This window comes from Bos indicus, chromosome 19 (assembly GCF_029378745.1).
Source record: "Bos indicus isolate NIAB-ARS_2022 breed Sahiwal x Tharparkar chromosome 19, NIAB-ARS_B.indTharparkar_mat_pri_1.0, whole genome shotgun sequence".
Taxonomy (NCBI): domain Eukaryota; kingdom Metazoa; phylum Chordata; class Mammalia; order Artiodactyla; family Bovidae; genus Bos; species Bos indicus.
In genome coordinates this window covers 56,973,071-56,995,184 of record NC_091778.1, presented here as the reverse complement: position 1 = coordinate 56,995,184, position 22,114 = coordinate 56,973,071, and the positions used below count along the sequence as shown (strand labels likewise).

Here is a 22,114-nt window from a genome sequence, read left to right as displayed (position 1 = left end):
GCAGCCTTCTCCCGCCTGTGGCCTACTGCTGCCAAGTCGCTTCGGTCGTGTCCGACCCTGTGCGACCCCATAGACGGCAGCCCACCAGGCTCCCCCGTCCCTGGGATTCTCCAAACAAGAACACTGGAGTGGGTTGCCATTTCCTTCTCCAATGCATGAAAGTGAAAAGTGAAAGTGAAGTCGATCAGTCGTGTCCGACTCCTAGCGACCCCATGGACTGCAGCCCACCAGGCTCCTCCATCCATGGGATTTTCCAGGCAAGAGTACTGGAGTGAGGTGCCATTGCCTTCTCCGCGCCTGTGGCCTAGGAGAACGTTAATGAAAAGGGGATGAGCAAGCCACCCGCCACACCTTAATGCTGGGGACGGTGATTCAGAGCAGTTCCAGGCACTGGGTGAGTCAGAATGACTCAGTGCCCCTGGAACATCTCTACGTGGCTGTTTCATGGGCACCCAGTTGCCCAGGCCAGGAAGCTGGGGTCTTCCTTGGCATAGTCTCCTTCCTGACCCTCCATGTCAGACCCTGGGTCCCCGTGCCATGTCCAGCGCAGTGCCTTCCTGTCCCCACTCTTGCCCGCTCTAGTCAGTCTGGGCTCCACCCACAGCAGGTTTTCTAAAACATGAATTCGAATATGGTTGGATTTCCCTGGTGGTCCAGTGGTTGGGAATCCACCTGCCAGTGCAGGGGACACGGGTTCAATCTCTGAGCTGGGAGGATGCCACATGCCATGGGGCAACTCAGCCTGTGTACCACAACCACTAAGCCTGCGCCCTAGAGCCCGGGCTCCGCAACAAGAGGAGCCACCGCAGGGAGAACCCCATGAACCACAGCAGAGAAAAACCTGCACGCAGCAATGAAGACTCAGCAGCACAGTCAAAAAATTAATTTAAAAAACCCACAAGTATGGTTCCATGCTGTTTTAAATCCTTCATTGCATACCCATTGCCCTGGAGGTAAAAGCTCAAACTTTAACAAGGTATTCAGAGCCTCATCAACTGCCCCCTAATTCTAAGCTCATTCACTGTGGGCTTCTGCACAGCCTCCAGCATGTCATCATATGTGATCCCCTCCTGTGATCACCAATGTATCTATCTGTCAAGTGCTTGCTTAAATGCCAGCTTCTCCTAGGCCACGCCCAACCTTAGGCCACGCCCCCAGCTCACCACACAGGTGGGAACTCATTAAGAGTGTTGAGAGGACTGAATTCCCAAACTTCAACAAGGCTTTGAATAGCACATGGATGCTCCCCTCCTGGGTGTGGGCACCACCCCCAGCAGCAGTAGGGGATCTTCTACTTCACAAAAGCTCTGGATACAGCACACTTTTCTAGGAGGCAGCTGTGATATGGCTGAGCGCCCTGGGCTTTGGAAACTGCCCAAGGACAGCTCAAACCCAGGTCTGGCTGTTTGCTGCCGCCTTGAGCAGGTTATTTAACCTCTGAGTCTCAGTCCCTTCATCTGTGAAGTAAGGGTGGTAATCACAACCTCCTCTGGCCTGCGGTCCAGCCAGGAGAGCAGGGGCGGCTGGAGGGTCCCAGCCAGTCAGTTTTAGAGCAAATAACAGCCCTACAGAACAAACATTTCTGAAAAATAGGTTCCAACTCTGATGAGCCGTGGCAAATTCTACGAACCCAGTCATGAAGGATATAGCAGTTCAGTGGGTCCAGGAAGAAGGTTGTAAATAACACAAGATCCTGCTGGAGGCTGATCTCAAAGAGCAGAGACGCCCCTGGGCCCTCACGATCCCCTCGGCACTGCCCTCCTCCACCTTCCTGCTCCTCGGACAGTTCTCTCTGATGGGAGGTGAGAGAAGCCGCTCTTGAGGTAACTGCTTATTTTTCTTTTTCCCCAACCAGGGATCAAACCTGCGCATCTTGCGGTGGAAGTGCCAGGTCTTAACCACTAGACTGTCAGGGAAGTTCTGATAACTGCGATTTTATTAGTTGAGTCCTTGGGTCTGCAGCAGACAACTACCAACCCCCTCAGCCCTCTCCTGGTGCCCCTCTAGAAGGCCTTGGCCCACTGTCTGTACATGGAGAAGGGCAAAGCCCCCCACCTCGGGCAGCAGCCAGGGTGCGGCCCCTTCTGATCCCCAGCGCTCTGTATACTCCCAGACAGGGGCTTGCTCTGTCATCTTCATTCCCACCGCTGGGCTTCTGCGGCCAGTGAACAGCACGGAGAAAAGCCTTCCATCCTTCCCCGCACCCCGTCACCCTCTGGGGAGTGTATCAGAAGAAGCCGATGAGCCCAGGGTCTGTGCCAGTGAGCTGGCTGCCCTGGCAGCTGGGAACGAGACGCAGGTTTTGTGTGCCAGCCTGAGAGCAGGACGGGCTGGCTGAGCCCCAAGAGCACGTCAGAACTCGAGGTAAAAGCACCAGGCACGGCGCCCTCCTTGTCCCTGCAGCTCCCCCACCTCGTCAGCCAGGAGGCCAGGAGGCCCTGTAACATGTGTGGCCTGACTCTACATCCCCAAAGCGGGGAGACCCCATGCTCTCTGTCGGCCATTCCTTGTGGCAAGGGGGTAGAGAAGCCCCCGGCCTCAGGAGAGGCCCAGATGAAAAGATTCTAAAACCATCCATGGGCTGAGGGGCCCACAGAGCCCAGTCAGACCCTGGGTCCTGAGGTAGAAGTCTGTGGATAGCAGATCCACTGCTGCCGCTGACAGTGTCGTGGGGCTGCCTGCCCTCAGGACGGCATCTCCCCAGAGGCTGCTGCCTCCTGGGGTGTCTGAGAGGCCTGGGCGCACCCACCTGCCTCAGCCATGGGCTGGAGGGCTCGCAAAGAACCCGCCGGCACCCTGTCCACAGGAAGAGCTGTAATTAGGCCCTGGGCATTGAGGGGCTCTCCCAGGCGCCCCTGCTATGAGCTGGCGGCCAAAGGGTCTGTTGCAGGGTCTGAAGCCTCTGGTGAGGAGGCAGCTGAGCCTTCAGGCTGAGTGGGACGCCATGTTGTAGGAGGCTTTCTTCAGGGTCTCCAGGAAGAACTGTTCATTCTCCAGAAAGTCGCGGTCCTGAAAGGCAGAGCTGGGTGAGCAATCGCCCTCCGGCTCCCTCCTGCACCGGCTTCTGTGGACAGGGATGTGGATTGCTGGACTGGGCGTGAGGGGACCCTGGGGGTCAGCGGATCGATCAGTCCTCTCCCGGCTGACGTCCTGGCTCTGCCTGGCTCTGGATCCGAGGGGGTAGGGCAGGGAACGCACCAGCTCTCCCTCCGGGGGAGGCCACGTGTCAGCACATGACATGGGCCCGCTTGGCCTGTCTGCAGACTGGAAAAAATTACAGTACCTGCCAGGGAGGGCTGTGCGAGGGGAGGCTCACAAGGCTCAGCGCAGAGCCTGGCGGGTAGGAAATGCTCCCTCAGTGACACCGCGAGCGTCTGCGAGGCCTGGCCTTTACCTGCCGTGCTGCTCTCCGCCGGGAGTGGGGTGGGCTCGGCCCTCCCCGGGGCCAGGCTGTGCTCTCCCTCCTCTGCCTGAGCTTCTTGTCCCCACTGTGAACACGAGGAGCCCTGAGTCCAGGGGCAGCGGGTGGGCCTGGGTGGCCTCTGCTCCAGGACGCTTACCTGCTCAGCTGTGTGTTTCAGCAGCACCAGCTTGGCGTAGAGGTGTGAGGGACCCAGGCTGACTGGCGGTTGGCTGCACCGAGGAACGGCGGGGGCAGGTGCCACCGTGGCTGAAAGGCAGAGGAGGGCGGGATCAGAGGGCAGCGTGGCGGGAGACCAGGACAGCCACAGCTGGATCCTGGGGCCTTCTCACCACTGCAGGTGGGTGCAACCCGACCGACCTTCCGGGCACATCCAGCTTTCAAAAGCCTCAGAAAATGCTCATGGGATCTCAGCTGCTAAGTCCAATTCTGAAAGTTTATTTGAGGGAAATAATCGGGGAGAGATGTATGTATTATACAAAAATTGCCACTGAAGTACTAGTTACCTTAACAACAACAAAAAAAATCAGTAGGAAATTAGTAAAAATATAGGACAACTCATAATGAAAATTATGTGGATTAAGAGTTAAATGTGTAATTACTGACATGAAATATGTTCCATCTGAATATTTCTGAATGGAAAAAATAAAGGTACAAAACAATCTATGATGCAATCTCTCTCTTTTTTTTTAATGGAGGAGAAAGAGTAACTTTATTTCTTTACCAGGCAAAGGGGGTATGGGCTAGCGCCTCAAGAACTCAATTTTGTTTTTAAAAACATATACACAACAGTCTAGAATATTATGCACCAAAATGTTTATAAAGTGGTTCTAGAGAGTGGGTTGAAGGTATTTTTTTTTAATATAAGCATGGTCCATTTTAAAACTTATTTGGCTGTGCTGAGTCTTATTTGCAGAACATGGGATCTAGCTCCCTGACCACGGTTTCAACCCCGGCCCCCTGCACTGGGAGCTTGGAGTCTTGGACACTGGGCTGCCAGGGAAGTCCTGAGGGAAATATTTTAAAAACTAGTTTCCCTTCTTCTATTTTTGACCTGTTTTTCTATAACATGCATTACTAGCATAAAAAAAGAAATAACAAGATGACTTTAAGCTGCGGACTTCCCTGGTGGTCCAGTGGTCAAGAATCTGCCTTCCAATTCGGGGGACATGGGCTCCATCCCTGGTCCAGGACGATCCCACATACCACGGGTCAACTAAGCCTGTGTGCTGTCACAAAGACCCACCAGAGCCAAAATTTAAAAAAAAAAAAAAATGAAATAAAAATAACTAACTTAGGTTTTAAAAAAACAAACTCAGCTGCCTCCTATATTGAGCACACAGGAGGCTGGGCAGGATGTGGCTGGCATGCTTTGCCCAGTGGGCGGGCTGAGCCGATGTCCCCTCCTCCCGGAGTTACTTACCACTCAGGCCGGAGGCTGCGGGATCCTGGGCCCTGGAGAGCAGCCCCACTGGGCTGGAGGGCAGGTCCTGTCGGACACGATCCAGCTGCAGCCGCTGCTGGGCCAGACTCAGATGCTCCTGTCCCGGGCCCAGAGAGGAGGACACCGCAGTGAGGGCAGAAGGTGGGGGAGGGGTCCTGGGGAGGGGTCCTGGGGGCAGAGCCTCTGGGAGGCGCCTTGCCTGGTGCATGTGGTGCTCCTGCTGCCGCAGCCGCTCTTGCTGCTCCTGCACCAGCTGCAGCCGGGCCTGCTGCTCCGACTGCAGCTGCCGGGCATCACGCAGGGCCCGCTCCCCATCCTCGTACTTCTTCGAGGCCACCTGTGGGGAGCCCGGCTGGGTCAGCTGGGCTGGCAGAGGTCAGCATGCCGCCCCCCGACCCCCCAGCTGCACCGTGGCACCTGGCTCATGTTCTCCACCTCCTCCGCACGCAGCCTGATGCGTTGGGCAGCGGCACTGACCCTCTCCTTCTCTAGACGCAGCTCCTGCCGCTCCCGCTCGAGGGCCTCCCTCTCGGCTGCCAGCTGGTCCTCTTTGGCCCGGAGCTCACTGGCCCTGATCTTCAGCTCTGCCTGCTCCTGGAGATGGCAAAGCCTGGCTGCATTCTCCTTCCTGGAGTTGAACTGGGCTCTGGGGACCCACAGGTCACCCTGCCTCATTGCTGGGGCTGAACTCCACCCTGACTCTGGGAGGAGGTGGCGGGAGACCTGGGGCCAAACCCCAGGCTCAATTTCTCTGAATCCGTTTCTTCATTTCTAGAATATTTAAGTCATGGGAACGTGATGAGGATTAAAAGAGCAAATGAGTATAAAGAAGCAGTAAAAGCAAGTTGTTACTATGATGATTGTGGTTGTTTCAATCCTGCAGTGGTGACTCATTACCGCTGCGTGCTTTCTGAAGCTGACCATCCTGAGGAGGATCAGACTGTGAGGGCCAGGGTGGGGAGAGAGGCAGGGCTGTGCGGGGTTCCCACCGTCCGGGAGGCTCTGGGTCCTACCTTGGCCAGGCTGATGAGCGTGCCCTCCCGCTGGGTGTCCACCTGCAGCGCCCGCTCCGCCTCGCGCTCGGCCCGCTCCTTACTCAGCTTCTGTTGGGCGAAGAACTCGGCCCACTCGGCCGCCAGGCGCCGCCGCTCCTCCCCGCACTTGTGCATGACGGACTTCTGCTCCTCCAGCAAGGCACTCTGGGGCGAGGGGGCGAGGGCCCCGGTGAGCATCCCTGGGCCTGATGGCAGGGACGCAGCCAAACGTGGTGCATCTGGACTCACCTTGGCCCTCTCCAGCTCCTCCCGCTCCATGGCTATCTGCTGGACCATGACCTTCCTCTGCTCCTCCAGAGCGCGCTGTGCCGCCTCGGCCTTGGACTGCTCGGCATGCACCCGCCAGCGTTCCTGCAGGCCCGGCAGGGTCAGGGCTGAGCGCTCCAGCCCCTGGAGGCTCCACCAGCTCCCAAGACAGGCCTGAATGCTCCCCGGGGAGCTGGGCAAACCACCCTCATCTGGCTTTTCCCACGCTATGCCACAAACACCGCCTTTCCTGAGCAGTAAAAATGGGAAGGAGCCTGGGGACTGGTTTGAGGCAGGCACTGAGTCAAGCGCTGACAGGGCTGAATAAACATGGTTCAGGATATAAAAACATCTGTGTCCACATACTGACAGGTCTATAGGGTATCTGTGATGTCATCAGTGGCTACCTCGGGCTACTGGATAATTTTTCTTTACTGTTGCCAGTTATTTTAATTTTTTCAATGAAACGTATCATCTTAGAACTTTGTACAAAAAAAGAAAAGGTTATTACTATTTCTGAATTGATCAAATATTTACTGTATCAATTCTCTCAGGAATTGCTTTTTTGTTTGGTAGGGGTCAATGGGAGTTGTTTTTTCCCCACAAGTGCAGCCAATTGTTTTCACCACTTATTAGATTATATCCAATTTGCCTGTCCTTGCACTGGGCCATGCTAATCTTGTCTATGTCATTCCAATTTTAGCACATGTGCTGCTGAAACAAGCACAAAAGGGCATGATTTTTTAAAAGCACAAAGCCTGCTCTTATAGATGCAAGAGATGAAGGAAGTTTAAAGACAGCTCAGGAGACAAGAGCATTTCTCCCAAAGGCACATCAGTGATGGCATCAGTGATGAGCAGGTAGGGGCTGGACGGGGTGGGCTGGGGGCACTTCTGGAGGCTGGGGAGGTGGGAGTCCCTGCAAAGGCAGGAAGGGGCAGAAGAGACAAAGAAAAGCACCGAGGAGGCCAGGGCAGAGTACAGCTGCCCAGTGCCGGGTAGACAGGCCCCGAAGCAGGGGCAGGAGGATGGGCCCTACCTGCTCCAGCAGCCGGCTCTGCTCGCCCAGGCGTGCCTCCATTTTCCCGATGACCTCCTGGAGCCGACTCCGCTCTTCCTCCATGTCCCGCTGCTGCTGGCTCAGCCTCTCCTGCAGCGCTGGAGGTGGCCCACAGGGTGCTCACTGCCCACCCACCTGCCTTCCCGTCGGCAGGGACAGGACGGAGGAGCCCGGGGCCCCAGTACCTAGGAGCTGCTTGTCCTGCTGCCGGATCCCCAGCTCCCGCTCCTGGGAGCTGCTGAGGTGTGAGGCCTCCAGGCGGGAGGACAGCTCGTGCAGGCTGCTGGAGAACGTCTCCATCTGCTCGATGATGCCGTTCAGGGACCTGGGGTGCAGGGGGCGGGGCTTGGGTCATGAAGGCCTGGTCCTCCAGCCCCGCCCTGCTGGGGGAGCAGAGCCTGATGGTGAGCCTACCGTGTGTGGGAGGTGGCGCTGGTCACGGCGTCGATCTCCCGGTCCTTCAGCAGCTTCAGCCGCTGCAACTGCTCCTCGTGGTCCTTGCGCATCTCCAGGATGGAGGCCCTAGGGGATGGGGTCGGGGGGAGGGCAGCGCAGTGAACACCCTGGGCGGCTCCGTCCGGGAGGGGGCTGCTCTGGACGGTCCGTGCTCTGTGGCCTCTCCTCCCCGGCACCAGGCACTGCCTCCGTTTCCCTGGCTCCTACGTCTTCTTATCTGTCTTGCTGCCTCGATGCCACATCCTCTCTCTGGGGAAGATTCCTTGTTATTCAGCCAAGGACACCTGACGGGGGCCCGACAAGCCTTTTGTGTCTAGCCAATCTGAGCCGTGGGGAAAGGCCGACTCAGCCCACCTTGGCCGACCCCCTCATGTGCCTTTTCTTTAGTTCTGCTCTCCTTTGGAAAGGCAATCAGATCCACAGGCCAGGCACAACCTTTTCCAGGGCTGATGCAGTCACTAGCTTCGAGTGGTCCAGCTGATGGGTTGGTTCACCTGTGCTTAATTAGTGCTTGGGTTGCTTGCTGCTGCCAGGCCCTGCTTGAATAGCCAGTGACCTTGGGCCCTGCCGGGATGCCCTCGCTATTCTGAAGGAGTCGGGGGATCCCCACCAGGGGTGGGAGGGTACGTGAGATGGGTCAGTGAGGTGGGCCTCAGTTCTTAGTCCTCATCTGGAAGCAAGCGGTCAAGCCTTGGTACAGAGGCTGCTGAGCCCACGGCTTGGGGTCTCAGGGCAATTGGCTTCCTCTGGGAGCCCTGAAGCCGGCCCCCGGCACCTCCTCACCGCTGCAGCTCCCGGAGCCGCTCCATCTCCTGGTCTTTCTCCTGTGTGGCGGCCGCCAAGCGCCGCTGGTGCTGGGCCGTGAGTTCAGCGTGGGCCTGCTCGGCCTCCTGGCAGTGTGACAGATACTGGGCAGACAGCTCCTCGTTCTCTCTCCGCAGCCGCTCTTCCCGTTGCTGGTACAATGTTTCTAGCACCTTGACTCGGCTCCTGCCAACAGAACACCCAACAGTGAGGCTCAGAAGGGGAGGCCAGAGGGCCCTAGGGCACCCGAGCTGGGGCTGGCCCTGAGCCAGGGGCAGCCCGGGCTGGAGGAGCCGGGTACCTGTGAGCACACTCGATGAGCTCCAGGTCTGCCTGGTGCCGCTGCTGCAAACTCTCCAGCAGCAGCTTGTGCTGGGTCCGCTCCAGTTCCAGCTTCCGCACCTGGGCCATGGCATGGAGGGAGGGGATGGAGTGGAGAGTCCCTCAGGCTGCCTGGGGAAGCCGTCCCACTAGCCCTGCCCTGGAAGCCATTGCCCCTCTGCCCCTCACCTGGGCCTCGAGCTCTGCCAGCCGGGCCTGACTCTGCAGGAGGGTGGCCTGGAGCTCAGCGGTGCCACTCTGAAGCTCAGCCTGTGCCGCCAGGAGCTGCTGCTGGTACTCGGAGCCGGGCAGCAGGCTCCGGGCCAGGGACTGGAGGAGAGGGGGAGAGACGTGCCCCATCAGGTAGGGGACAGGACCCCAGCGGAGCTCACCTCTGACCTGCCAGGCTCTGCGCCTGACCTGTGGCTGGAGACAGGGACAGGGTCATGACACCCAGAGGCCAAGGATGAGACCTGGAGGGTCATATGGTCCCCGTCCTCCCCTCTCAGGTCAGGTTGGGGAAAATGAGTCTCCCCCATGCCCTCAGAACAACATCCTCCCAGCAGGGGTTCCACATAAACAGCGGGTCCCCGAAGAGTTCCAGCTACAACAGAAGGTGGTGACCCCGGCCCTGCTGTCAGGCCTGAAGTTCCAATGCAGAGTGATGCTCTGGGTCCTGCAGGCTGCCCACTACCCACCCACCATCGCAGAGGCGCTTCCGGGTTCCCGGGAAGCACTCCACAGGTGCTCCTGTGGGGCCAGGCCTGCTCAGGCCTGGGGGTCACAGGTGCTATTGCACCTGGGCATTGTGGGCGGTGGGAGGACGGCAGTGGAGGAGGTTTTCTGGATGGAGCAGCAGGACAGCTGAGCCCTGCACTCTGAGTGAAGCATTCTCAGCTGCCTCTGCCTGGGGGCCACCTCAGTTTTCCACTGGTGCCGGCAAGTGAGCACCCAACCCTGTCCGGGAGAGGCAGGAGAGTGCTGGTGGGGAGACAGGGGAGCCGGCTGAGAGGACAACGAGTTCCTCCTGGCAGTTTGGCAGGTGCTGCCTCTGAGCACAGGAGAACTGCCCCATGGGCACGCCTGTTTGTTCACCCTCCCTACCTGAACAGGCACAGAAGGCCCTGAGGGTTCCTGGGAATTCGGGAAAACAACTGCAGGCTCTGAAAAATCAAGAGCACAGAAATGAGGAGGCGCAGGGAGGCCGGAGGTCTAGGCGTGTGCTCGGGAGAGCCTGGCTTCACGTCTGCCTGCAGGGACCCCCGAAGGAAGCTCTCAGTGCCTCTCCACCCAGAGTTAACCTCCCAAACAAAGCAGAACACACACCTGTGCCAGAGTGGTCTCCAGGGGCTCTTCCCCTTTTTGGGTCACCTGCATGGAGGGCCAAGGCGGCCTTGTTCCAAGTCACAGGGGACCTGTGGACATGGGGCGGGGGTGGCAAGGTGAGCAGCCTGCTGTGAAGGATACAGGGAGGAGGGGAGGGCTGGTCTGGCAGGAAAGGCGAAGGCCAGGGTCAAGTCATAGACTGGAAACGCCTGAAGGCTGGTAGCTTACTAAGAGTGGGGTCTCAGCTGGAAAAGGGGACGGGGATCTGGCTTCAGGTCCCCTGACTCAGTGGGTCTCGTGCATGGTCTTGGATCCCATACACCACACTGACCACATGGAGACCAGCACAACCACCCACTGTTCTAGGGACGCCTCACCCGCCTGCAGCCCCGCCTCGGACTGGACGTACCCAGAGGTGGCAGGTGGGGACCATGGCCCTTGTGCTGCTATTCCTGGGACCTCCCCAGCAGCTGCTGGCTCGAGCCCTTGGGTGCTGGCAGCAGGCTGACTGAGAAAGCAATTGTCAGTATGAAGGCAGGAGAAGGTGTGGGTTAGGCTGGACGAGGGCGGGCTGGGACAAAGCCCAGGAGGGAAGCTGCAAGGCCGCCCCTCTTCCCGACCCCCTCCACCTTCCTCCTGTTGCCACCATCCCATCTTGGGAATCCTCCTCACGGTCTGAGCCCCTGGCCTTCTGCAGCCCTCCCAGGGGCAACCACCTGGTAACGTCTAAGGAGCAGCTGTGGCCCTGCACGGGCACCATGGCCATGCTCTGGTCCATGCCATGCCCGCAGCGTCCACTGAGGCCCTGCCCACTCGCCCACCGGCTCCAGTGCCCCGTGGTTCCTCTCGTCTCTGTCCGCTCTTCCCTGTCCGTTCTTGGCTCTCGGGGCCGGTGAGGAAGCTTTCCCTTCCCTTGGGTTTCAGGTCCAGGTCCAGACTGCCCTCCTTGCTTACTCAACCCCAGGATGGGGTGACATGCCCAGCCTGTCACACAACTGCCCACCTCGCCTCCCCTTTGCTCTGGCTGCAGAGCTTCCTCTGGATGGTCCCAGCCCACTCTGGGGCTGCTCCCTGTCCTCCCTCACATTCCAGAGCCTCCCCCAGGAGCCCCCTGGCAGCCACTGTCTTCTCGAACACTCCTCAAGAGCACAAGTGATCCCCCACACGTGTCACCTGCTTTAGTTTGGTCAGCAGAGCCACTGGACACAGGGTTTCCCGCCAGCCCAAGGGCGCTGTGGACAGAGCCCTGCTCGGAGGCACCAGGAAGGCTGTGTGAGCCACATGAGGGCACCCTGGGTCTCCTGCCCAACCAGGCCAGCGCCTGGCCCCACGGCAGCAGGGCGTGAGCATCAGCAGCCCCCCAGCTCCCAAAGGTGAGGAGCCAGACACTCTCCCCATGCCCAGAGATGGGGAGAAGCACGGCTGAGAGACTGCACTCTGCCCACAGTCAGCACAATGGGTGCGCTGCTGACGGAGGCGCTGAGTCCTCCCTCCGGAGAGACGGCGGCCTGAGCCCTACCTGCAGGAACGTGGCCGGCCGGCTGCCCCCGCCAAGTGCTGGCCCTCAGAGGCCGCGGTGCGCTCCGCTCTGGCCAGACCTTGGGCCTTCTTCCGGGACAGGGCGTGGCTCAGCCAGTCCTCGTCTGCCTCCTCCTCAGATGCTCCTGGTTCCGCAGCCTGGCTGCCTCTGGCAGGAGGGCCGGTACCCTCGGCAGGTGCTTTTGCCCCCAAGGAGGAGGGCAGCCCAGCCGGGGCAGGGTGGCTGACGGGGACGGAATGCTGGCTCGCAGGAGGGGGACCCCTTCGAGCCTCCCGGCCTGGGGAGTTGGGGAGCAGGTCCGAGCCATCGTCCTTGAGACCCAGCCAGTCGGCGCCTCCCCTCCTGGGTGGGGTAGGGCTGGAGGCTGCGGGGGTGCTCTGCCTGGAGCCAGCTTCTCCCTTGGGGTCTGTGCTGCCATCTAAGAACCTACTTCAAGACAGAGAAGAGGGGAGTCTAAGGCAGGCCAAGCAGCCTTTCCCAAGAACTCCTGACGGGCCTTTCCCTTCACTGCCTGGGGGGACTAGGGGGCCCACAGTAAGAAGTCAGGATGCCTGGGGCCCTGCTCAGCCAGAGCCACGGCGAGCCAAGTGAGGTCTGCAAAACACCTTGATTCAGTCACGAAAACCAGGGACAAATCCATCTGCAGCAAACAGGACCAACCACGGGCACACACACCCAGAGAAAAGTCAGCCAGGTCAAGCACTTCTAGGCTTTCCGTCAATAGTCATTCTGTCACTCACTTATGCATTTGGCCATTGTCTCTTGTGGCTCAGCTGGTAAAGAATCCGCCTGCAATGTGGGAGACCTGGGCTTGATCCCTGGTTTGGGAAGATCCCCCGGAGAAGGAAAAGGCCACCCACTCCAGTATTTTGGCATGGAGAATTCCATGGACTATATAGTCCATGCGGTCACAAAGAGTCAGATACAACTGAGCGACTTTGACTTCACTCTATGAGTTAACTGGCAGGCGGCAGCAGGTTCCAAGGTTTAAGGGAAGAGTTGACACACATGTGTGCAAGGTTACTGAGATGGAAAGAGAGGCTGAGGAAGCCGACGTGACATAACGTTAACACCATGGAGCCTGGAGAAAGGATAGGAGGGAGTTGTTCTCACAACTCTTCCATCAGTTTGAAATTATTTCAAAATATAAAGTTTAAAATATATATTGGGAGAAAAAAAAATCTCCAAATTCAGAAAAATCTATGCACTAGCTTAACATTTTGTTGCCAAATGGGATAAGACCACTGTCAGGACGGTCAAGGCAGAGCCCAGGGCCGGGCTTCAGGGGAGTTGAGTCTGAGAAGCTGCTGCCCGAGGTTCCCTCTTGCTCCCCCGGGTCTGGGTGTTCCTCACGGAGAAGCAGACCAGCTGACGTCACAGCACTTTCCGGTTCCCCAGGGCTTCCAGCTGAGTCAAGTCCACCTCTTCCTTACTCTTCCAAGGAGGCTGGGAGCAGAATCCAGGGTCCACTCCTGCTGGGGGGGCCGTCCCGACCCCTTGGCCTGGACTGCTGGGCACTGGCCACTCCCCTCCTTTGGCGTCCACGGAGTCTAGTGCCTCCCAAACAAGCCTGGTGGTGGGATGGGGTGAGGGGGCCCCCCACTTTCTCAGCAGGCAACTCTGCCTCAGGCTTACCTGACAGACTGCCGGCGGGACTGGCGGCCCTCGGAGGAGCCCACGGTGGGCTGGTAGGCCCCAAAGGTGAAGTCCTCATCACCCCAGGTGTCTTCTTTGTCTGTGAATGAAGGAACCCATGATCTAGAGCAGGCGGAGTCGACCTGTGAGTGCTGCAGAATGCTGGGTTTGAAAAGGGCTGAGCTAGCAGCTTGACGGGTAAGACGAGTGATGGGAATGCGTTGTCGGAGGAAGCCGAGTGAGGGGCTAGGCATCGGTCTACACCTCTAGCCTCAGCACACAGAACATCACTGTGAGCTGTGAAAAAAGCACCTGAGAAGCCCGGCCCCGACCCCTGCGGGTGAGGCCGGGTGAGATCGTGTGTCCCAACAAGGGCTTCGAGCCGACAGGCCGTGGGCCGATGCTCTGAAGAGAGCAACACTGGCCAGAGCAGTGTCTTTCAGACCGTGAGCTGCTGCCTATTAGCAGGTTGAGAAACTAGTAAGTTACAACCGATATATTTAATTGTCAAAGTGCTTAGTTGCTCAGTCGTGTCCAACTCTTTGAGACCCCATGGACTGTAGCCTGCCAGGCTCTTCTGCGAGTGGGATTTTCCAGGCAAGAATACTGGAGTGGGATGCCATTTCCTGCTGCTGCTGCTGCTGCTAAGTCGCTTCAGTCGTGTCCAACTCTGTGCGACCCCATAGATGGCAGCCCACCAGGCTCCCCCGTCCCTGGGATTCTCTAGGCAAGAACACTGGAGTGGGTTGCCATTTCCTTCTCCAATGCATGAAAGTGAAAGTGAAAGTAAAGTCGCTTAGTTGTGTCCGACTCCTAGCGACCCCATGGACTGCAGCCTACCAGGCTCCTCGGTCCTTGGGATTTTCCAGGCAAGAGTACTGGAGTGGGTTGCCATTGCCTTCTCCGAGTCAAAGAGCATATAAACAAAAAAAAACAACAGAGACTTAAACACAGTGACGGTTATTTTCTGACACTTTTGACCCAGTTCATAAATATGAATAATACAATGTGTGTGTGTCATGAGGTAAAGCTTATTTTTTATTATGGCTCCTGGTAAAAACCTGTTCTGTCCCTCTGCCCCCACCCCACAAGCCTCCTCACCCTGTGGCCGCTGGTACTTCTTGTCCAACTTGAGCTCCCTGTGCTCGCCGGTGCCTGGCCGGGCTAGGAGCTTGGCAGCAGGGCCCCGACCCAGCAGCTCATCCAGCTTGGAGCGGGCAGGGAGGGGCCCTTCCCTGCAGGAAGGGACAAGGGGCAGGTACCTGTGAGCACCAGGGGCTCCTAGGGGGGCCACACTGTACCCTCCCTCTCGCTTTTCCCTGGTGGCACTCTCCACGCCCAGGGACCCTTACTGGTCGCCCGCCTGCCTCTTCTCTGCCTTGGGGCTGTCTCCAAACCCCAGGGTGGCCATGATGTCGTCCCCATCGTCGAAGAGCAGCTCTTCCTTCTTTCGGACTGGAGTGTCCCCAGGAGTTAGAGGGATAGAGGGCCCTGAGAACCAGAACACAGGGCACAGTGGCCTCAGCCTTCTGGTCCTCAACTGTGCGGTTTGAATGGGCTGAGGGGGCGTTTCTCTACCTTTGAGTGGAACAGCAGGCACAGCAGCGTCTGGTCCCACCCTGGCACCCGACTCCCCCAGCCCGACTCCTGGGCGCTCCCATCCCCCTCCCTTCCCTCTTCCCAGAGGCTGATGACCTCTTGGTCCAGGATCTAAGACCTCTGGTCCCTGCCTGGTGGGGTCTCTGGATCTGCACTGGCAAGTTCAGTGAGTCAACTGCAGCAGCCCCAGGAACCTAACAAGCCCACCCTACCGTGATCTCTGACTGGGGCTGGGTTCTTTTTGGAAGAGGTTTTCGTCTCCGTGGAGGGCAGCTTCTTGGGGATTCCTTCCTCATCATCAGAGAGAAGTCCTGCCAGGGGGTCTTCTGAGTCTCACGGGCAGAAGGGGAAGCAAAGGGCAGACTGTATGTCGCGTTCAGGAAAACCAGCGTTGTACTGCCCTGGGGGAGTTATTGACCGGAGAGCTGTAGCTGCTCTGACACCTATGCAAGGCGCTCGGCATCTGGGGGCCTGGGGTAGCGGGGCTCCGATACAGGGCAGACTGGGCCAGGGGAGAGGAAGCAGGGAGAGCGGCCCCAGGGCCCGCATCCCAGCGTGACTGCCCCAGGCTCTGCTGTCTGTACCAGCATTCTAGGAACATCCCTGAGGCTTGAGAAGGCAAGTAAAATGTCAGGGAGTGCATGAAGGACAAGGGACTTTCCCTCACGCTTTATAATCTTCAGTTTGACCCCTGGCTTCCAAGTCCAGGCAAATAAGTGCCCAGATATCCCAGCCAGAGGGGCACAATTAGTCCCTCCCTCAATTCGTGAGGAACAAAATCAACGGCACCAGCTGTCTGCTCCGCATCTGACAGACAGTCTGTCAGCCCTCGGGCAAACGAGCATTGAAACTGGAGCCATGGAAACTGAAGTGTCCTAGAAGGCCTGTGGTACCTTCCAAGGAGAACTTCCTGTACTGATGCCCAAAGCTGGAGGGAGATGGAGGTAGCTTCTTGGTGGGAATGGCATCTCCCATCACAGGCAGCAAAGAGGAGCCAAGGTCACAGGCCTGGGTCTCTTCTGGCCTACATGCTGCCACCCCGGGCTGCCGTGTATTTCCATCTGGTGGCTGAGGGCTTGTGGCCGTGGACACAGCTGTGGGACAGGTCTATACCGCCCTGGATCTCAATCAGGCTTTTGGCCTGGAAATGCGGTCTGGAAGTGACCTTCGGCCCTCTATTCACAAGTTGCTCCAAACAGGAACATGGGTTGGGCCGATGCAAAAGTTACCATAAAATTCTGCAATTTAACTCAAATGGATTCTCCAGGAGTCTGAGGAAGTGGGGGTGGGGGCGGTGGGAAGCTCAACCCATCTCCCTCCCCAACCATAAACGCTCCAACACACAGGTGCACATTGAGATCCTGGTCTTCCCCCTCCCAGGCAGAGAGAACCCATAGGGCACGAGGCCTTCTGTCTAAGCATCTCCCACATCCCCAGTGTCTTCTCATTCGAGGAGCTATGTCCTACTCACCTTTCTCATTGGCAGTTAACACACTGGCAATTTTAAGGGGACTAGGTGGCTCTTCTTTCCCAGAGCCCTTTGCAGGCCTTTTGTTTGAGGCTAGACTTGGCTTCAGCCCTAAGAGGTCAGCATCCATTTCATCCAGGTCCTGGAAAAGCAGGAAGGAGGAAGGAATCCCCACAGGTGCTCAGCTGGCAGGTGCTAAACACCCCCAGGCTCTGAGAAGCCTGGTAAGGATGCTGCCTCCAACTTCCATGTGGAACAGATGGGGACTTGGGTGGGGGACCCATCCCAACAAGGTTACAGGAGAAAGACAGAGGCAGGGCCGAAACCCAAAGGCTCCACACAGTTGGTCTCAGATAAGCCCGAAAGGTTTCCGGCTGGTGCTCCCACCAGCCCTCATGAGCAGCTGCCGCTTCGAGGTGAGAATGGGAGGGAGCCTCAAACTTGCTTTCAGCAGCTTCTCACAAAAGCTTAGCAAATGCTGAAGCTGTTTGCAGTAGAAACAGAACAGCAGGGTCCTGGGGTTTAAGGTTACCCAAGGTTGGGACTTCCCTGGTGGTCCAGGGGTTTAGAATCTGCCTTCCACTGCAGGGAAGGGTGTGGGTTTGATCCCTGGTCAGGGAACTAAGATCCCACATGCTGTGAAGCGCAGCCAATGAATACATAAATAAATAAATGAAGGAACAAGAGGGAGAATGAAGGCTTGGTGTAAAATGGTGTCCCAGCCCATCTCCTCGAAGCTGTTTCCTTACCTTCATGGCCTGCAGCAGAGACTGCGGGTCTGCATCAGAGATGTCTGAAACCTACATGATGGGAGGGTCAGGAGAGACATGCTGGTCAAGGCCCAGCAAAAGTCAGGACCCTTATCACCCGGCTCCTGTTAGGGCAGGAGCACAGCTGGGGGCGGGGAGGAGCATAACCCTTATCACCTGGCTCCTGTTAGGGCAGGAGCACAGCTGGGGGCGGGGGAGGAGCATAACCCTTAATACCTGGCTCCTGTTAGGGCAGGAGCACAGCTGGGGGCGCGGGAGGAGCATAACCCTTAATACCTGGCTCCTGTTAGGGCAGGAGCACAGCTGGGGGCGCGGGAGGAGCATAACCCTTATCACCTGGCTCCTGTTAGGGCAGGAGCACAGCTGGGGGCGGGGGAGGAGCATAATTTGGAGGGTTCTGCCCTCACAGTGCTCATATGAAGTCAAACCTGACCAGCTGTGGACACTCACAAAGCGCTGCTGCTTTTGGGTCCTCCCAAAAGGAAGTCTACAGCCATCACAAAACAGATTAAGCTACTTTCCCTCCACGTGATCGGACAGCGTGGAGTTTATTATGGGAAGTGCCATAAGAAGGGGCAACCGTCGAGCCTCCAGCAGCTGCTCGGAGCTCTCCTTTCTAGCTCATCTCACCGGGAGGAATGAAAAGGATTTGCTCTGAGTCCACTTGGCAGCCCTTGGGTACTGTTTTAAGAACAAACTGGCTTTGTGGGGACTTCTAAGCCTTCTGTGGGCAGTCCCTCGGACACAACAGCCGTCTCACTGTCTCTGGGGGTGAGCAGAGCCGGTGAGGAAGAGGGAACAGGCCAGGCTCACCTCGGCATCAGCTCCCGCCAGGCCTGCCTGGGTGATGAAGGCGTCGTCTTCCAGGAGGGACCTGCAAAGGAGCAGAGTCTATACCAGCACCCCACCCCCACGGTCCTCAGGGCACTAGATGATTCAGGGAAGGAGAAGGAGCTTAGAGGGGCCAAGTGAGCCTAGACAGACTCCAGAAGGACAGAATTGCTGAATGGAATCTCACAAGTCACTGAATGCGATGATTTTTTAAGTTTGTTAAAAATGTACAGTCCCTTTAAAAGCAACAGGTAGGAGAGAAAAACAGAACTATCTGGGCTAAAATGAAGGTGGAGAGTGGAGTGCTCACAAAGTGCCTCCTTCTTTCTCACAACTGTGGGAAAGTTCAGAAGAACAATCTGAGTCACCAATTTGAGAGTCAAGCATCTAGGCCAATCCTCTTATTCCGAGGGTAAGAAAACGGAAGCTCAGAGAGCTTCAGGAATTGCCCAAGGTCACACAGTAAGCAGGACTGGAAGCCGGAACCTCTGACCTCCAGTTCAGTTCCCTTCCCACCCCGCCAGGATCCTCCGTTGCCCTGGAGTTGAAGGGAGGACAGGAAGGTCGTGGCCCTACAAGCAGGACCCACCGTGAGTGGAGAGGGAGGGAAGGGCAGGAGCATTCGGCCTGAAATGGGGCTTGGATACCCTGGCGGCCCCATGTGCTCACTTTGGTCTAGGCCCAGAGGGAGGGGGCACCTGGGCTCCACCTGGGGCGTCTCTGGCACGTGACGTAAGTTTAACGGGCTTCTCAGGTGGTGTCACTGAAAAAAAGAAAATAAAAGATGTGATTCGGCCACAGAGAACTGGAGTCAAGATGGAAAGGACTGCGCCTTGCCCACCAAGCTGTCTCCCACATCTTCCTACTGAGAGAGGGGCCTTTTTGGAGGAAGGAAACTGACCCTTGAGGCAGGTCTCTTAAAAAACCTGGATGGAGGAGGGCATCATATATTTCCAAGCAGGAAGTCAACCCAGCTGGTGCCAAATCAAGAGGCTGTTCCCAACCCCGACCAGGAAAGCGGACACAACGCACTTCCATCACCCACGGGCTTGCTTTGTGCATGCTCCTGGGCCAAGGCGGGGGGAATCTCAGCCACGCTGTGGCTGGTGAGCTTTGCTGACCCCAAAGCCCTGTTTCTCAGGGCAGCAGACACGGACACACAGGGCAAGGGACTTGTGTCCAGAATACAGAAAGAACTCTTACAAACTCAGCAATAAAAAGGCAAATAACTCAGTTTGAAAACTGGGTAAAGATCTGAATAGACCTTTCTTCAAAGATATAAATGGCCAGGAAACACATGAAGAGATGTTCAAGGTCATTAGTCATCATTAGTCATTAGGGAAATGCCCACTGAAATCACAATGAGATTTAACTTTACACCCACTGAGACGGCTATTTGTTGTCGTTTGTTTAGTCGCTAAGTTGTGTCCGACTCTTCTGTGACCTCACAGACTGGAGCCTGCCAGGCTCCTCTGTCCATGGGATTTCCCAGGCAAGAATACTGGAGTGGCTTGCCATTTCCTTCTCCAGGATGGATATAATGAAAAAGAAAATAACAATTACTGGCAAGAATGTGGGGAAATTGGAACTCTCTTACACTGCTGATGGGAAGGTACACTGGTACAGTTCCTGTGGGAAATAGTTTGGGGGTTCTTCAAAAACTTAAACACAGAGTTATCATATAATCCCGTAATTCAACGCCTGCGTTTACACCCGAAAGAACCGAACACATAAGCCCACACAAAAACTTGTATATGGTTGTTCATAACAGCATTATTCATAACAGCCTAGCTGAAATGTGGAAACCACCCAAACATCCATCAACTGATGAATGGCCAAACAAATGGGGCGCATAGAACAATGGAATATTGTCCAGCCATGGAAGGGAATGGAGAGAGGACTGTTACAGTGCGGACGAACCTCGAACACGGGGAAGGTGAAAGGAAGCCGGATGCAAAAGCCTCATACTGCATGACTCCATTTAATGTAAGATAAGGCAAATTCATAGAGAAAGAAAGTTAAGTAAGTGGCTGCCTAGGGGTGCAGGAGGGGAGAGTGAGCAGTGACTGCTAATGGTGTGGAGTTTCTTTACAGGGTGATGAGAAGGTTCTAAACTCGGCTGTGGTGGTGACTGCACACTTCTGTCAATATACTACATGTCGCTGAACCGTACACTTTATAAAAGACTGAACTTTATGTGAATTATATCTCAGTTAATAAAAGAGAGAGAGCCAGCCTGAATCAGGCAGTTCTGGGGAAGGGGCACTTACCCTCCTCTCCCAGGAGGTCACCAAGGACATCATCGATGGAGTCTGGAACAGGAAAAGGGCCACCGTGACTTCAGGAGGAGAGAAGGGTCCTTTAGGGCCTCATAGCTTGAGACCTCATCCAGGACACCCCACCTGGATACTTCTGGATACAGAGCCCAACAAAAAGGATTTTTCCCTGAGTCCCATCTGTTGTTTATTTCTGAATTACTCTGAGGGCCAGCAAGGCAGCATAGGGAGTTCCGTAGGAAAGCACAAGCTACCTTTGGGATTACAGGGAAAACAGCAAGACTCACACCAAGGGACTTCCCTAGTGGCCCAGTGGCTAAGACTCCATGCTCCCAAGGGAGGGGACCTGGATTCAGCCCCTGGTCAGGGAACTAGTGACTGCATGCTCCGTTGTATCTGATTTTTTGCGACCCCATGGACTTTGTTGCCCTCCAGGCTCCTCTGTCCATAGAATTTTCCAGGGTACTAGCTAGATCCTACAACTAAAGATTCCAAGTGTCAAAACTAAGACTTGGCACAAATAAATATTTAAAAAAAAAAAAAAGACATTCACTGAGAACATTCAGGCAGACATTTCTAAGTCATGTGGACCCAAGGCGGGGGAATTATTTTTGGCTTATGGGTGATGTTTCATCCCCACTTACCTTTCACTCTTTTCTTGGCTTTTGGTGCCTAAAAAGGGAAAAACAAATCTCATGAACAAGATCAGACAGTGAATGTGTACTAAAACCCAGAATGCAGAATGAATTGTTTTGCCTTTTGCAAAGATGGGGACAAGGAGCACCAGTGACATGTGGGGACAGACGGCCTTTATGGTTTTCTTAGAGCTTCTCAGAATAGACTCATTCAGAGCATGAAAAGGGCCACCCCCAACCAGCAGTGGATGCCACATTGGGTGCTATCTGGTGGGTGGAAGTCTCTCCTTTCCCCCAGATTTCCAGATGCCACATACAACCCCTCACAGGATGTAATGTTTTCCTCTAATCCATGTCCCTGACTGTTCAGTATCAGTGACAGACACGTAAAAATGCTTTCCAGATGGATATTCAGAGGCTCAAAAGAGATGCTTGCTTACTGTTTAATAAGAAGTTGCTTTTTTTCTTTTATGCCATGCTACACAGCTTGCTGGACCAGGGATCGAACTCATGCCCCCTGCATTGGGAAGCACAGAGTCTTAACCACTGGACCTGCCAGAGAAGTCCCATTAGTAAGTTTGATATCTATAATCATCACTCTTCTTTGAGGCCACCCAGTCCCCAAAGTACTTCATGCAGTCAAGCTCTTGGAGGTGGAGGCAGGGGGGAGGGTAGACTCCTATTTCCACACACCTGCTCTGATTCTCTGCTGTTGGAGAAGACTCTTGAGAGCCCCTTGGACTGCAAGGAGATCCAACCAGTCAATCCTAAAGGAAATCAGTCCTGAATACTCATTGGAAGGACTGATGCTGAAGCCGAAACTCCAATACTTTGGCCACCTGATGTGAAGAGCTGACTCATTTGAAAAGACCCTGATGCTGGGAAAAATTGAAGGCAGGAAGGGAAGGGGAAGATGAGATGGTTGGATGGAATCATTGACTCAATGGACATTGAGTTTGAGTAAGCTCTGGGAATTGGTGATGGACAGGGAAGCCTGGTGTGCTGCAGTCCATGGGGTCGAAAGGAGTCGGACACGACTTAGCGACTGAACTAAACTGCTCTGCATTCTGCTTACCATCTCAAGGCTCTGGGGGCTGCTTCTAGCTCCTTCACAGTGCTGTCCAGCTCACTGGAATTCTGCCTGTCAGGCTCATCCTCCCTAATGAAGAAAATTAAAGTGTCTGCTCACAAACAATTTGGCTTTAACAGTGCTTGAGTCAAAGACTGA

The 22,114-nt window shown here is 56.0% G+C and overlaps 1 protein-coding gene, 1 long non-coding RNA gene and 1 other non-coding gene across 5 annotated transcripts in view; 1 reads left to right on the top strand and 2 right to left on the bottom strand.

Annotated features, from left to right (window-relative positions):
* Positions 1 to 907: 907 nt before the first annotated feature.
* The window catches only part of FBF1 (Fas binding factor 1), a 22,464-nt gene continuing 1,257 nt past the window's right edge, over positions 908 to 22,114 (bottom strand). The window contains exons 3-30 of one of the 3 annotated variants that reach the window (XM_070774050.1): positions 20,896 to 20,923; positions 20,246 to 20,313; positions 18,645 to 18,738; positions 17,958 to 18,018; positions 17,124 to 17,174; positions 16,402 to 16,516; positions 15,800 to 15,874; positions 15,119 to 15,238; positions 14,660 to 14,798; positions 14,409 to 14,542; positions 13,308 to 13,407; positions 11,652 to 12,101; positions 10,542 to 10,640; positions 10,133 to 10,221; positions 9,911 to 9,969; positions 8,996 to 9,136; positions 8,787 to 8,887; positions 8,465 to 8,671; positions 7,640 to 7,747; positions 7,411 to 7,550; positions 7,205 to 7,323; positions 6,149 to 6,271; positions 5,879 to 6,064; positions 5,283 to 5,459; positions 5,065 to 5,202; positions 4,845 to 4,962; positions 3,561 to 3,670; positions 908 to 3,009 (exon numbers count right to left, since the gene is read on the bottom strand). In XM_070774050.1, coding sequence (XP_070630151.1) covers positions 2,926 to 3,009; positions 3,561 to 3,670; positions 4,845 to 4,962; positions 5,065 to 5,202; positions 5,283 to 5,459; positions 5,879 to 6,064; positions 6,149 to 6,271; positions 7,205 to 7,323; positions 7,411 to 7,550; positions 7,640 to 7,747; positions 8,465 to 8,671; positions 8,787 to 8,887; positions 8,996 to 9,136; positions 9,911 to 9,969; positions 10,133 to 10,221; positions 10,542 to 10,640; positions 11,652 to 12,101; positions 13,308 to 13,407; positions 14,409 to 14,542; positions 14,660 to 14,798; positions 15,119 to 15,238; positions 15,800 to 15,874; positions 16,402 to 16,516; positions 17,124 to 17,174; positions 17,958 to 18,018; positions 18,645 to 18,738; positions 20,246 to 20,313; positions 20,896 to 20,923 — 3,434 coding nt within the window. In that variant the 3' untranslated portion in view covers positions 908 to 2,925. Of the gene's footprint in view, positions 3,010 to 3,560; positions 3,671 to 4,844; positions 4,963 to 5,064; positions 5,203 to 5,282; positions 5,460 to 5,878; positions 6,065 to 6,148; positions 6,272 to 7,204; positions 7,324 to 7,410; positions 7,551 to 7,639; positions 7,748 to 8,464; positions 8,672 to 8,786; positions 8,888 to 8,995; positions 9,137 to 9,910; positions 9,970 to 10,132; positions 10,222 to 10,541; positions 10,641 to 11,651; positions 12,102 to 13,307; positions 13,408 to 14,408; positions 14,543 to 14,659; positions 14,799 to 15,118; positions 15,239 to 15,799; positions 15,875 to 16,377; positions 16,517 to 17,123; positions 17,175 to 17,957; positions 18,019 to 18,644; positions 18,739 to 20,245; positions 20,314 to 20,895; positions 20,924 to 21,961; positions 22,046 to 22,114 lie in introns of all 3 variants that reach the window. The other 2 variants (XM_019982182.2, XM_070774049.1) reach the window with 2 other exon arrangements.
* On the bottom strand, positions 6,791 to 6,893 carry LOC139177822 (U6 spliceosomal RNA). Its single transcript, XR_011562289.1, has one exon. It is a non-coding gene; the product is annotated as a U6 spliceosomal RNA (small nuclear RNA).
* LOC139177629 (uncharacterized) overlaps positions 20,885 to 22,114 on the top strand; it is a 3,815-nt gene continuing 2,585 nt past the window's right edge. Inside the window, exon 1 of the long non-coding RNA XR_011562172.1 lies at positions 20,885 to 21,458. This is a non-coding gene — a long non-coding RNA (uncharacterized lncRNA). The remainder of the gene's footprint in view (positions 21,459 to 22,114) is intronic.